The sequence below is a fragment of the Dipodomys spectabilis genome, unplaced genomic scaffold (genome assembly GCF_019054845.1).
Source record: "Dipodomys spectabilis isolate Male_0828 unplaced genomic scaffold, ASM1905484v1 ptg000772l, whole genome shotgun sequence".
NCBI classification, from domain to species: Eukaryota; Metazoa; Chordata; class Mammalia; order Rodentia; family Heteromyidae; genus Dipodomys; species Dipodomys spectabilis.
In genome coordinates, this window is record NW_024871449.1 from 168,660 (window position 1) to 183,627 (window position 14,968).

General features: G+C 58.7%; 1 protein-coding gene across 5 annotated transcripts in view; it reads left to right on the forward strand.

Moving 5' to 3' along the window:
* The window catches only part of Acot7 (acyl-CoA thioesterase 7), a 94,002-nt gene extending 81,382 nt beyond the window's left edge, over nt 1-12,620 (forward strand). For all 5 annotated transcript variants that reach the window (XM_042672802.1, XM_042672806.1, XM_042672801.1 and 2 more), the window contains exon 9: nt 12,245-12,620. In XM_042672802.1, the coding sequence (XP_042528736.1) occupies nt 12,245-12,343 (99 nt within the window). In that variant the 3' untranslated portion in view covers nt 12,344-12,620. The remainder of the gene's footprint in view (nt 1-12,244) is intronic.
* Nucleotides 12,621-14,968: the final 2,348 nt, after the last annotated feature.

The following is a 14,968-nucleotide window of genomic DNA, read 5'->3' on the forward strand; positions in this document are numbered from 1 at the left end:
ACCCCAAGGAGAGGGCTCATACAGGGGCTTTAGCCTGTGGATCACCTGGTGCAGAACAAGCCAGACCCTGGAATGTAGCGTGGAGAACTGAGCTTTCAAGCCACCTCCTTGCCTTGGGCACCGAGCTGGGCCCACCCTGGGTGAAAATCCCCAGGCCGGTGCAGCAGTGCTGCACACGCTGCTGGGCCCATGTGGGTGCTGAGCGGCGTCCCGCTGCCTGGACTCTCCTCAGGGCCCTAGCTCTTAGCAGTTGTGTGACCTGCGTGAACTTTGTGTGTGCCTTGGTTTTCTTGTCTGCACAGCTGTACCGGGTGTAGAACCTGCCACAGGCATCATACATGAGGCCCAGTCAGGTCATCATTTCCTGCCAGTTTACCGCTCCTTCCCGAGCGCTCATCCTAACAGAAGAATGATGACAGGAAGACCGGGAGGGAGGACATCAGGGCTGTGCAGGGCACAGACAGACAGCCGGGGGCAGAAAGCAGAATCTGGAGGTGGCTACTGATAGGGCAGGGCCAGGGGCTAGCCTTGGAACATCTGGGCCATTCCTCTTGCGTATACCCATAGGGGTGTGGCCTGCAGCACTCACACAAATGGGCATAAGACCAAGGTCATCCCCCATGCTGGGACGCCATCTTGACAAGGCTTTGGTGCAGGTCAGTGGAGTCTGGTCTACAGATGGTGGTGCCTGCCCTGAGCGGTGGCGCCTCCTTCCTCACCATAGGCAGCACGCTCCCAGGCCCCTCCCTTCAGTTTCTCAGCACAGGTGCCAGGAGAACGTGGTACCCTGCCCTCCCCGGCTATGCAGTATAAGACCCCAAGGGACTGGTCTCCAGGCTGGGCCTCTGCCGGGAGCAGGCGAGGACAGAGGGACGCTGACCCCAGCAGAGGGTGGGGTGCGGGGCCTGCCTGGAGCGAGACGGAGGCACCTTGGTCTTCCTGGGGATCTAGAGTGTTCCCACTGTGAAGGATGGCGTCTCTGGGGCCCACCTGTACTGATGAAAACAGACTAGCCGGGAGGGCCGGTTGCACTCCCCAGGAGGGATTTCCAGCTCTGGCTGGCTTTCCCTGGTGCACGCTTAGAGACCAGCAACAGGAGCGCACACGTGGGCTGCACACGGCCACATGCCTGTGCTTGCGGCCCCTCCCACTCCAGCCTCGTCCCTACCCCCACCGAGGCTCATCTTCAACCTCCTGTCTATTTTTAGCTGCCTTCCCCAGGGCCGCTGACACGGAAGGCAGCCTCTCTGTTCTGCTTGGAGTTGCTGCGCCTGATGAATACTCCATGCTGGCTGGGGGCGGTCGCACACCTCAGGCCTGCCAGCCGTTGTGCTTTCCAGGCCAATGGTTAGAACTGGCGCACCTGTGCAGGAATGCGGGCCCTGCTGCCCAGCCTACCTGCGGGAATGTCCTCTGACCTCAAGGCTGGGGTGAGCCCCAGACCACTGGCCAGGGCTGGGAAACTGGCCTGTGGGGAGGGACAGCAGGGGAGCTTCCTCCAGTGACTCAGGACTGGTGCCCTGGGCACTAGCTCCAGGATGGCCCAGCACCTCGGTGTGTGCTTGTTTCCAGTGCGGGGTTAGCTATGAGGGCCATCCTGAGTCAGGACAGGGGCCAGGGGGCGTCCATGACGCCTGTGTGGGGCTGGGGGCGTCCATGACGCCTGTGTGGGCGCGTCCATGACGCCTGTGTGGGGCTGGGGGCGTCCATGACGCCTGTGTGGGGCTGGGGGCGTCCATGACGCTTGTGTGGGTGCGTCCATGACGCCTGTGTGGGGCTGGGGGCGTCCATGACGCCTGTGTGGGGCTGGGGGCGTCCATGACGCTTGTGTGGGGCTGGGGGCGTCCATGACGCCTGTGTGGGCGCGTCCATGACGCCTGTGTGGGGCTGGGGACGTCCATGACGCCTGTGTGGGGCTGGGGGCGTCCATGACGCCTGTGTGGGGCTGGGGACGTCCATGACGCCTGTGTGGGGCTGGGGGCGTCCATGACGCCTGTGTGGGGCTGGGGGCGTCCATGACGCCTGTGTGGGCGCGTCCATGACGCCTGTGTGGGGCTGGGGGCGTCCATGACGCCTGTGTGGGCGCGTCCATGACGCCTGTGTGGGGCTGGGGGCGTCCATGACGCCCGTGTGGGTGCATCCATGACGCCCGTGTGGGGCTGGGGGCGTCCATGACGCCTGTGTGGGGCTGGGGGCGTCCATGACGCCTGTGTGGGGGCGTCCGTGACGCCTGTGTGGGGGCGTCCGTGACGCCCGTGTGGGCGCGTCCATGACGCCCGTGTGGGGCTGGGGGCGTCCATGACGCCTGTGTGGGCGCGTCCATGACGCCTGTGTGGGGCTGGGGGCGTCCATGACGCCTGTGTGGGGGCGTCCGTGACGCCCGTGTGGGCGCGTCCATGACGCCCGTGTGGGGCTGGGGGCGTCCATGAAAACTTGAAGCAGAAGGATATGACCCAGCTGTCCAACACTGAGTGTCGGGCTGGTGCTAGGGACCCTCATTCTTGGCATCTGCATCTAAGGAACGGTGGCAGGAGCAGCTGGGGCCCAGACCTGGCTCCGTCGTTAGCCTTGGAAGGCCCGGAGCCTGTCTGCTGGGTTACAATGGGCGTGTAAAGAAATGGAGCTTGGGGGTCTGGGAAGGTGGCTCAGTGGTAGAGCGCTTGCCTTGCATGCCTGAGGCCCTGGGTTCGATTCCTCAGCATTACATAAGCAAAAAGACAAAAGCTGGAAGTGGCCCTGTGGCTCAAGTGGTAGAGCGCTAGCCTTGAGCTGAAGAGCTGAGGGACAGAGCCCAGGCCCAGAGTTCAGGCCCCACAACCGGACCAAAAAAAAAAACAACAAAGAAATGGAGCTTGGCCGTCTTCCCTACCCTTCTGCAGCAAGGCTCAGGTAGCCAGGGTGCTGCACAGCGGATGGGGTGAGGCCCGCCTTCTCCTGTCCCCTCAGCCCGCTCAAGGGCCGTGCCCCGTGTGCACCTCCTGCCCCGAGGCTGGTGATGAACTACAAGGAAGAGAGATCGACCTGACCTCAGAGTTGTTCCTTTGGAGGGTTTTTTGGTGCCAGCAGTGGAGCTTGAGCTGATCGTTTGGGCACTGTCCCTTAGCTCTTTCCCCCACTCGAGCACGGTGCTCTACTATTTGAGTTACAGCTTCACTTCTGGCTTTTTGGTAGTTAATTGGGGATAAGAATCTCAGGGATGCTCCAGCGCAGCTGCTGGAAACTTTGGTCCTCAGATCTCAGCCTCCTGAGTTACAGGCGTGAGCCACTGGCACCTGGCACTCGGTTTTTATTAGATTTCCATTACGGTGCGTGGTGGAGCAGAGCTGCTCACCGCATGGTGGCTGGGCAGCAGAGTGGGGACAAGGGACCCTTCGGGTCACCCCCAGTGCTGGTTTCCATCATGTCTCAGTAGGGCCATCAAAGCATGGCTCTGCCGCCTAGCCTGTCCCTCTCAGTAGTAGCACACAGTCAACACATCAGCCTCATCTAGGCTGCCGTCTGCTTAGGAAGATGGCATCCGCAGAGGCCAGCAGGATTGCATTTCCAGAGGAGGCTAAATAGTCATGGGGGGGGCCGGAGGGTGGGGTCCCTGGTGGTGGCTGTTGAGCTGAAGTCTTCACCCAGCACCCACTTTCTTCTCGCATCAGGAATGGGGAGAGTGGTCCCCTCCCCATGGAAGGCCTGTGAAGATCATACATTAGGCCAGCCTTGGGGCTCTGTCTAGGACCATCAGGCCCAGGAGAGGGTGGCTTGCTGCCCCTGAAGACCAAACTGTGTCTCTCTTCCCTGAGCTGGCCTCTGTTAGTGTGGAGTCCCGGCCGCTGTAGGTGTAGGCTCGGTGCCTGCCTCGGAGGGGTGGACTTGGTGTTGGAGATGTGGCCTCCCGCCAGACCCTGTGCAGTGCAGAAGAGCCACTGGCTTTCTCAGCTCACTATCTGTCTACTGTGCTGTGTGTGCCAGTGCTGAGACCTTTGTGCTAGCCCGATGGTCTTGGACCTCCTGGGCACTCACACGTCACCCCTCTGAGACAGCCACACCCATAGGCCTTCGCCCCTGTGAGCCTCCATGCATCTCTACAGGGGCTAGGGCACCTTGCAGCCAGGGGTCGGCTGTTGAGCCTTCTAGAAGTTGTCTGTGCTAGGGTGAGCTAGTGCAGCCGGGGCAGCTGCCGGCAGTGTTGCCTCTGGCTGTGGCTGCCGACCTGTCTCAGAGCCTGGTTGGCTTGAACCACGTGGCCATTGCTTTCTGGTCCCTCCGCTGGGTCCCTTGGTGACCCTCTGACGAGGCCTCCCGCCTTGCACAGGGCGCGGCCTGGGGCAGTCAGCCCTGCTCCCAGAGCCTCCTGAGGAAGCAGCGCCAGTCGAGGCGGCTTCCCCGTCCGTGGCCAAGGCCCAGGCAGGGCAGGAGTGGGCGGCTGTTCTCCATGCCTCGGCCTGGGAGGAGAGACATATCCAGTGTAGAAAGGAAACGTCTTCACCTTGGGGAGATCTTAGTGTTGTAGAAACCCAGGTACCACAAGTCCCCAAAGGTTTTAAGGGCCCCAGGGAACCCCACAGCCAGAAGAGACATTGAGTACTTTCTGGCCCTCTCTCGGGCCCTGGGGTCCGGTCAGGATGGGGTAGGACTCTGTCACACCACCGTGGGGCCAGCTAGCACTCTGTCTCTGCCTCCTTCATCCCTTCAGCCAGGGCTGGCTCCTGAGGGTGTTCTTGGAGGACTGGGCGCTGCTCAGCCTGGGAAGAGGCCCGGCCCCCACCATGCTGCCAGCCAGCCCACACTGAGTCACAGCCGTGCCCCACGCTCTGCCGCCTTTTGGGATTTGCAGGCAGGCTGTCTCATGCTAGAAAATGCCAGAATCCTGCTGCTGCCCTGCCCCATGATTGCTCATAGTCCAGCGACTTAATGGCCTCCAAATCCTTCCTTCCCCTAGAACCAGGGGTGAGCTCGGCACAAGGCCAGAGCAAGTGGGGGTGCCGTGTCCTTTCCTGACTCTTCTCCGCCTCTCTGTCCTGGATACCCAGCGTGTCCAGAGCGCCGGGTGCGGCCTCCTGCAGGCCAGCGCGGCCTCAGCCTGGCATGTGTGCGCACACAGGCGTGGACTACAGGGCCTCGGGAAAGCAGGTGAGGCAGTCCAAATCCCGCTACGCCCTTAGGGCTTCTAAGCGCTGGATTGGATTGGGGTCAGGTGGTGCCAGTTGAGTCAGAACATAAGCTTTGAATTCTAACATGAAGGCCACAGCGGTGGAAAATTAAGACATCCTTACCAGGCGCCCTGGGCGCCGGTGGCTCACACCTGTAGTCCTAGCTACTCAGGAGGCTGAGATCTGAGGATTGAATTCAAAGCCAGCCTGGGCAGGAAAGTTTTGGGAGACTCTTCAACAAACTATCCAAAAAGCTGGAAGTGGTACTGTGGCTCAAGTAGTAGAGTGCATGCTTGAGCAAAAAGCAGCTCAGGGACAGCGCCTAGACCCAGAGTTCAAGCCCCAGGATGAGGGCACACACACAAGAAATTAAGACATCCTCTTTTTGGTCATTCATCTGTTCAAAATGCGTCCCTGTGTGTCCCCCACTCTTGCCGGCTTCCAGAAAGTCAGTAAGAACTGCAAGGCCGAGAGTGAGCACAGGGTGAGGGAAGAAAGCAGCCGTGGCCAGAGCATGCCTGTTAAAAGAGAATCGACATTAAAAGCTAGCTGGGGCAGGAGAGTCCATGAGACTCTTATCTCCAATTAACTAGCAAAAAAAGCTGGAAGTGGAGGTGTGGCTCAAGTGTGTTTTAGCAAAAAAGCTGAGGCAGCACCCAGGCTCTGAGATCCAGTACACACACACACACACACACACGCACGCACGCGCGCGCGCACGCACGCACGCACGCACGCGCACGCACGCACGCGCGCGCGCTTGAGGCTTAGACTGGGCCAGATGCTGCCTGAGCTAACTGCTCTTCCTCCCACTGGCACACCTGGTCCTCCCCGTCTGCCTTCCTTAGTCTTCAGGCCAGGGGATTTCTCAGCTGCACACAGCAGTTACGCCAGGGTCTGAGCCCCCCAGGTAAAGAGAGGCTGAGAAGAGAGATGAGGGCTGCGTGACAGCGCTTGAGCCTCCACTGCTTCCCGAGACAGGCAGCCGAGCCATCCTGGCACAGTCCAGACCTCAGCTGCAGCTGGACCCGGGGGAGACATAGTGTCTCTCAGCGGGCTGTGTCTCAATAGCCAAGTGTCCCCAATAACCGAAACATCGTAGTTGCTTTTCTGATGGTCCCAAGACCCTTCTCGTCTTCCATTAGAACTTGGGAGAGGATGGACCTTGTGGCTTCTTAATTAAGAGGATTTGTGTCCCAGAGGCTCCTGGGAAGCTGTTCTGTCACCGCTGGGAGGAGGCCTCTCCAGAGCAGACATTCACTAATTACAAAAAGGACAAGCTATTGATTTTACTGAGGGTGGAACTTAGTCATCCTCTGTGCCACATTCCAAATGTGTGTTCTCAAAGCCTAGAAAATGCAAGATGGAAAACATTTGGTTTGCAGCGTGAGGCTCTGAAAGCCACAGGCTTCCCTCCGGTGGAAGCCAGCACTTGGCAGGAGGCAGGAAGCAGATTGAGGTCGGAGCAACCAGGCTGGGAAGGGGTGCCAAGCCCCTGAGCGTGGAGGAGGCAGTGCCCTTTGACCTGTTACTCCTGTGGCTGACCTGCTCCAAGATGCCCAGGGCCATCTGCCTCTCCTAGCGCCACAGCCCGGGTGGGCCAGTGCGCAGCAGTTGGAGCAGCTGCAGCCCCAGGGGTGTACTTGGCTTTTGGAGGTCACTTTGAAGACAGCAGGCTTGCCCTGCAGGACATGCGCTGGGCTCGGCAGGACCCCTCCCTCGTCACCTCCTTGAGCACCTGTTTTAGGGTGAAAACCTGGCCAGAAGAAGGGGAGCGGCACAGCCCAGCCTCCCTCACCCGTCTCCCTGGCCCTCCACCACTGGCCCCTGGTCCTCAGGGACTAGGCCCCCTGGCCTCTCCCTGCACTCTGGCATGCGCACAGGGAACCCTAGAGCCCCGTGCTAGCCTGCTCAAGACCAGAGGTAGCTTTTCTGGCAGCCAAGGCCACCAGCCCTCCTCCCTATAACAGCCTCCGGCTTGTGAAGACACACTTGATTTCTGGTGGAAAGGCTTTTTCCTTCTCCCCGCCCTCCACCCCACACAGCCAGTGCTGTTATTGACTTTGCCTGTGGAGGGGGTCGGCTTTGAGGAGATGGCAGCTGTGCAGTGGGTGGGGGCCGTGCTGGGGAGCCAGCTGCCGCATCCTGCCAGCTCCAAACCCAGCAGGGACCAGGCAGCCCCTCCGTGATCACTTGAGCGGGAGAACTGTTTACCAGAGACGAGGGCCCAGAAGCCTAACGCAGGCCAGGCCTGGGCCCCACCCCGTCCCGTCCAGAGCCGCTGCAGCCCCTGCTCCCTGACAGCAGGGGGAGGCTCCTGACCTGGCTGGACAACCCCCCCCCCCCAAAAAAAAAAAAAAAGGGAACCAGGGTGAGCAGTGCTCCTAGGCCTCAGAGCCAGAATGATCAGCACATGCCGCTGTCCCCAAGACGGGGAAGAGCCAGGGGGCGGTTGGCTGGCTCCTTCCTCATGGGCTGGAGCGGAGGCCTGGCTGTACTCTCCCAGCCGATCTCCTGCCCATCCATCGTCGGTGCCATTCACTTCAGCTGAGGGCAGATCCCAGTGATGAGTTCCCTGCAGATAGCTACACCAGCTCCAAGGCCCGGTGCTGGATGTTGGCTTCACCACCTCCTGAGCTAATCGCTAGAAACTCCTGCGCTTCAGCCCATTCCCTCCTCGGGTCAAGCGTCCTGCACCCTCCACCGATTCTGGAACACTTGGTGGCCTGTTAACCGCTGAGGCTGAGCAGCTGCCGCATTGTAGAACTGCGTGGTGCAGGGCGTCCCCTGGTCTGGTGGAGAACAAGCTCAGAAAAGGCGCCCAGACCCGGGCGCCAGCGGCCCACGCCTGTCATCTTAGCTACTCAGGAGGCTGAGATCGAGGATCACGGTTCAAAGCCAGCCCGGGCAGGAAAGTCTGTGAAACTCTTATCTCCGATAAACCATCAAAAAACCGGAAGTGGCGCTGTGGCTCAAGTGGTAGAGCGCTCGCCTTGAGCTAAAGAGCTGAGGGACAGTGCCAAGGCCCAGAGTTCAAACCCCATGACCAACCAAAGAAAAAAGAAAAAAGTAAAAGCACCCCAGGCTGTACTGTGCAGCTCCACGGCAGCTGCCCAGGGCCTGGCGCCATGCCTCCAGGCTGTCCCTGGGATTTGCACCCAGCCCAACGAGACCCCAGCCCTGTTGCTCCTGATTCATCGTGCTGGTGCTCCCATATGAGCGTGTCTACCCCCTCCACCCTCACATCCTGGAAGAGAGCTCCTTGTGTGCTTGGGGAAGTTCCTGATGGCTGCCAGGGTCTGGCGTTTATGTTGCCAAAGTATACCTAGGCTCTGGTGGCAACACGTTCCATGTGCCCACACACGCCATGTGACAGGCATGCCCCTGCACAGGCTGGGAGCCGAGGCCCTGGCACCAGGGCCAGCATGTTCACACTGGACCTGTCTCCAGGCGTGGCCAGGCACCGGGGGGGGGGGGGGGGGGGGGTTCCGCACTGTGCACTTGCGCAGCTTCTCTAAGCTACGCTTGCCTGTCTCCAGAGGGGAACCGTGACTGCGTGGTGCTGCTTCATGGGACTGCCAGCAAGCCACCGGACTCCAGTGGGCTCTGATGGTGTATGCACAGATGGTACATGTCCAGAGATCTTCCCTTAGCACCCCAAGTCCTCCCCACCCAGCCCTCTGCCCCCTCGAGAGAGAAGGGATGGCTGGGGTGGCATCTGGGAGGCCAGGGAAGGCACGCACAGGGCTTCCTCTGTCCACTGCCTAGTTGACCACACAGGAGCCCACTGAGCGCCTGTGAGAAGAGCTGTGCTGTGTGCAGGGGGCCGGGGCCCACCCCAGGACGAGAAAGCATGTTCCACGTGTCCCGAGGCTGCCCTCTGCCTGGGCTGCGGCCTAGATGTCCGTGCAGCACCAGGTATCTGTCCTGGTATTGGCCCTGCCTGCCTCTGGGGAAGCCAGGGCCTTGAGGCGATGTTCCCTGTGGAAAGCGCTGGTTTCTCTGATCTGCAGCTGCCCTGTGTGTCTAGTGGTTCAAAATATGCAAAAGTGGAAAAGAAAAAAAGTCTATACTTAGCTGCCCTGGCAGTGTCTGCGTCTGCGGCCGCATGCACCAGCCCACGTGCGTTGTTCCGCCTCCTGTCCACCACGCCTAGGTTTTGAGTTTTTGTTGTTGTTGTTTTTTCCAGCACTGGGGAGTTGAACTCAGGGCTTTATACTTGGTAAGCAGGTGCCATGCTCTCGGCCCCAATGTTTCACCAGTTACTTTCAAGATAGTCTCCTGGGGGCTGGGAATGTGGCTTAGTGGTAGAGGGCCTGCCTTGCATGCCTGAGGCTCTGGGTTTGATTCCTCAGCACCACATAAGCAGAAAGAAAAAAGCCGGAAGTGGCGCTGTGGCTCAAGTGGTAGAGTGCTAGCCTTGAGCTGAAGAGCTGAGGGACAGCGCCCAGGCCCAGAGTTCAGGCCCCACGATGGGACAAAAAAAAAAAAAAAAGATAGTCTCCCATCCGCCTGTGTAGCTTGAGGCCTTTTTAGGCTTCTTGGGGCCGGGGTCATAGGCATGCTGTGCCACATCCAGCTTCCCTCCGCAGAGATGGACTCTCCAGTCTCTCTGCCTGAGTGGGCCAGGAATCAGAGCCTCCCAATATTAGCCTCCGAAGTAGCTCACCTTACAGGAATGGGCCTCTGGCTGTCACCTGAGTCACCTTGAAGCAATCTCCTACATCATAGTGGGACTTCCAGTGCTCCCTATAAGCCCGAAGGATGAGGACTATCTGGCTGTGGGCAGCAGCTCCTCACCCTGCAGAGACCCCTCCCTGCAGAATCCCCGACTTGGGTCTATCTTCACATTGGCTGCCTGGCCCCAGTCCTGTTGGTCTGGCTGCCTTTCAGCTTGTATACTCTTGGTTTTGAAGACTGCTGGACTTCTAAGCCTCTGCCTTCTTTTCCCTCCCCAGGGCGGGGCAGACAGGCCCCCAGGTAGAAGAGTGGCTCCCAATAGAAAGGGGCCTGAGCTTTAAAGTAGGGAGGCACCTGGCATGGGTGGTCCAGCCCACCTGGTCCCTCCTTTCCTACCCACAATCCAGTATTTTAAGATGTGCCACAGCCACACTCAGGCCAGCAGAACCCAGCTCTGAGACCCCTCACAAGTTCCACATACTAGTTCTGTACTAGAGGGGCTGTTGGCCTCCACTGTGTGGACAGGAGCAATCCCCAAGACGGGGATAAGACCTGCTCATCAGCCTGATGCCTTGATCTTTTTTTTTTTTCTTTTGGTCGGTGGTGGGGCTTGAACTCTGGCCCTGGGTGCTATCTCTCAGCTCTTTAGCTCAAGGTGAGCGCTCGACCACTTGAGCCACAGTGCCACTTCCAGTTTTCTGGTGGTTTATTGGAGATAAGTCTCACAGAGGGCTGGGAAGATGGCTCAGTGGTAGAGAGCTTGCCTTGCGTGCATGAGGCCCTGGGTTTGATTCCTCAGCACCACATAAGCAGAAAAAAAAAGCCGGAAGTGGTGCTGTGGCTCAAGTGGTAGAGCACTAGCCTTGAGCTGAAGAGCTGAGGGACAGTGCCCAGGCCCAGAGTTCAGGCCCATGCCTGGACCCAAAAAAAAAAAAAGTGTGGTCCAGCCAGGCTCCAGTGCCTCACGCCTGTCATCCTAGCTACTCAGGAGGGTGAGATCTGAGGATCAAGGTTCAAAGCCAGCCTGGGCAGGAAAGTCCAGGAGACTCATCTCCAAGTAACTACCAGAAAACCAGAAGTGGTTTTATGGCTCACCCTGAGCTGAAGAGTTGAGGGACAGCGCCCAGGCCCAGAGTTCAAGCCCCATGACTGACCAAAAAAAGAAAAAGGAAAGGTGGTACATACCTACCAGCATCATGGCACCGGGCCGCACCCCAGATGTCAGACGGCTGTGACCTGCCATGCCCTGCCTGGCTACACAGGACCCTGCGACTGAGTCCTGCGTAACTTGGCCAGGCCGCGCGAAGCCCTCCAGCCCCGGGAGCTCGGTGACTTGCCTCTTTAGAGCTGCTCACACATCTAAGAACCGCTCACTTTTCCCTGAGCTGTTTCAAATTGTGTAGCCTCAAGTTTCTATTTTGAAAGTCAGCCAGAGATCAAAGAGAACAGCAGGGCAGACTTCAATGAAGCATCTTGGAAAAGCCACTGACTTCTACGTAGGCACCGAAGGCTCTTCAAACAGGAGCCAGAACCCCCGTGGAAGCGTCGTTCTGGTCTTTAAATACCCGGGCGTCCCATTGGCTCTGCTCTGGCAGGGCCTTGGCAGGTTTCACCTGGTGACATTTACAGCCCATTTTGGAGGCGGCTAGGGGAGGAAATGTTTGGTGTGACTTGACATTAGAGCCTCTGGTTCTCCCTCGTGAATACACCGATTGTAAAACACATTCACCTAAAAATAGCTCCCAGGGCTTGGTGTCACCGTGGATGAAGGGCAGCTGCCCATTCCTGTGGCTTTCAGACATCCTCAGAAGCCTTGCACTGAAATGCATCCCCAGGGAACTGGCACAGCCGGTGAAGCCTGAGCCCTGGCTCCTGGGCCTCGGAGGTGACCACCTAGTGCAGCACCCTGCCCGCTTCCCCAGGATTCATGGCACTGCTAGACCACTCCTGAAAGTGGGGGGCAGGAGGGGTGCTGCTCATCATCCTGCAAGCCAGCAGGCATACACCAGACCATTGTGGGCAACACCCAGCCTTTGGTAGGCTCCGCTGGTCAGTCGAGTGTCGCTGACTGTGGATGAGGTTACTGGGCCACCGAGCGGAGGGAGGCAGTGATGAGGGGTCTCGGATCCCACCTGCCACTTGCTCAGCATCTGCCTGGCTTGGAGCAGGATGGCAAGGGCTCTCCCCGAGAGCCCCCCAAAAGCAAGCACTGTTGAGTTTTGTGCAAGACAAAAGGCTTATCAAGGTCACGGCCACTTCCTGCTGCCTTCTCTGTAGGCCAAGACCATGGGTGGCTGCCATTCCCCGGGGCCAAACGCAGGGTGCCTGTCTCCCCTGCTCACATGTGGCTGAGGCTGCCCTCCCGCCCATATTTCCTCCTCATGGGCTCTGCGGTGTCCCTAAGGTGCCCTTTTTTGTGTTCACAGCCCGAGACAGAGGACGAGAAGAAGCGCTTTGAGGAAGGCAAAGGACGGTACCTGCAGATGAAGGCCAAGCGGCAGGGCCAGGCGGAGCCTCAGGCCTAGGCTCCCTCGTTGCCGCAGGCCACGCAGCTGCAGTGATCGCCCATGAGCTACCCCTTGGCCAAAACCCCATTCCCATTGAGAGCTGGTGTTGTGTGAAGTGTCTGTGCGGCAGTGTTAACTTACTCCCTGTCCCGAAAACCTGTGCACCAAAGCTTTATTTATATCCTTCCAGTATAAATGCTACCCAGTATTGTCCCTGGTGCCTGGGGAGCTTCTGAGCACACTGTAAGGTATGTAAGGAACCCAGCCCCACTAATAAAGCTGCTTTTTGGCTGGATCTACGCAGCCCGAGTGGTCATTTGTCAGGTCATTTGACAGCTGCCTGTCCTGCAGCTCCCTGCTCTAGTGGGCAGCCGCCTCCATTTCCAGGAGCCTGGGCCTTACCCCTCAGCATCAGCACCTGGATCAGTAGTGGTGGCCTCAGCCTCTCTGTCTGGGACTCGGGGACCCACTTCCCCACTGATGGGCTTATAGCAGTATGCTGGCTCTCACAGGTGCCTCCTAGCTGATGCCTAGGACCCCTGTGCTGAGGTGGCGGCTCCCAGCTGCTGGGATGGCCTGGGCACGAGGGCCTGGGTGTCTATGCAGTCACTGGGAGGCTGTGTCCCTGCAGATATGTCCGCTCATCTGTTGTACATACGCCTGCATGCTTGTGGTGGGAGACTTACGTGCATCAGTGTTGCTGTGTGTGTGCGCACACGTGTTGCTGTATCTGGCATGTACATGCAGGTTGCTGTATCTAGCAGTGTGCCTGTGCGCTGTGAGGGCACTGGGGCCTGCATTCCTGTGGACCTCTGCTCCAGCTGCTTCTGGGGGAGATGAGCCGCCAAGACCTGTGCCCAGGCCAGGCCTACCCACCCCCCACCCCCATCCACCACACACACCCAAAGGTGGTGTTGGACTTGTCCATGAGGCCTGAACATCTGTCCTCCTGCCTGGAGCAGACTGGCCTGTCAACAGCTGCGGCCTTGCACGGGTTCCCGTGGGCCACGGAAGGAGAACTCAGCTCCAGATGTGCAGAAACACCCGCCAACAGCTTTGGAATCTCTCTCCAGCCCAGTCCCAGCAGACAGGGCCATTTCCTGCCTGGGAGCAGGGGGAGGGGACAAGTTCTGCCACGTGCAGAATCACACACACACACACACACACACACACACACACACACACACGCACAGAGCCTCCTGGAGGCTGGCCTCAGGCTAACTTGCCCCTCATCCTGACCCATGCTGGGGTACACAGAGTGATGAAGCTGCTCTTCAAAGCTCCGTCCCAAGCAGCCAAACCAAGATCTGTGAATCCAGAGGTAGCCACGCCTACCTCAACAAGGTCTGAGCCTAGGGCTTACCAAGGAAAACTGAGGCCCAAAGCACCTGTCATGTCTTTCATAAGATGTGCACTTACTGGGTGCCGTAGCTCACACCTGTCATCCTAGCTACTCAGGAGGCTGAGATCTGAGAATCACAGTGCAAAGCCAGCCCTGGCAGGAAAGTCTGAGACTCTTACCTCCAATTAACCACCAGAAAACCTGAAGTGGGACTGTGGCTCAAAGTGGTAGAACACTAGCCTTGAGCAAAAAGCTCAGGGACAGCACCCAGGACCTGAGTTCAAGCCCTACGACTAACCAAAAAGGAAAAAAAAAAAGTGCCCTGATAATCTGACCCTCAGTCCTGCTTTGGCCTTGTAGCCATGTGGCTTTAGTTCTAGGTACCCAAAATCCACTGTCCAGGCTTGTGGAGTACCTAGCACCAGGTTCCAGCACAGCATAATAGAACTCAAGTCCCCAGACATCCATCAGACACACACCTTCCTACCTGCCACCTACTCAGAACTTGCAGACATGGGGCAGACACAGACACGGATAGCACTGAGCAAGCTGCCTGGCTGGGGGGGTGGGGCGGCACAAGGCCTGTACCACAGTCCTGGGGCAGGCTGCTCTTTGCCTATAGGGTGCTAGTGGCTAGGTTGCCTGACAGTTGACAGTTTGCCTTTGGGCCTGTGGTTGAGCACACTCAGTGTGCTTGAGGCCTTGGGTTCAACATATCACCAGAAGTAAAAGTAAAACTACGTCCCTCCTGATTGCAGCCACCCTCCACGATATAAAACCTGGGTCCCTCAGGCACTGGTGGCTCACACCTGTAATCCTAGCTACTCAAGAGGCTGAGATCTGAGGATTGTAGTTCAAAGCCTGCAGGGGCAGTAAAGTCAGTGAGATCCTTACCTCTAATAAAGGACTCAGAAAAAGCTGGAAGTAGAGTTGTACGGAAGTGATAAGCACTAGCCTTGAGCAAAAAGCAGCTCAGAGACAGCACCCAGGCCCAGAGTTCAAGCCCTAGGACTTGGGGGGGTTGGGGGGAAGGGGGGAACCTGGGCTACCTAGGTGGGGCCTGACCAGTCTGAGCTCGCTGGGGGGGGAGGGGTACTGAGTCCCCAACTACCCCACAGGCCGGGCTCTCCATTCCTGGCCCTTTCTCTATAAGTATCTTCTACCTCAAAGGACCATGGGGGGGGGGGCACCTTGGGACCCCAAAAGCTGCTCGTGGACCTGGGTTGTGGGGACCATTTGGATGGTACCGCAGCAGCTTTGGGGGTGCTGGGCAGCCTCCCTGGGCCCCACAAGTGCCAGAT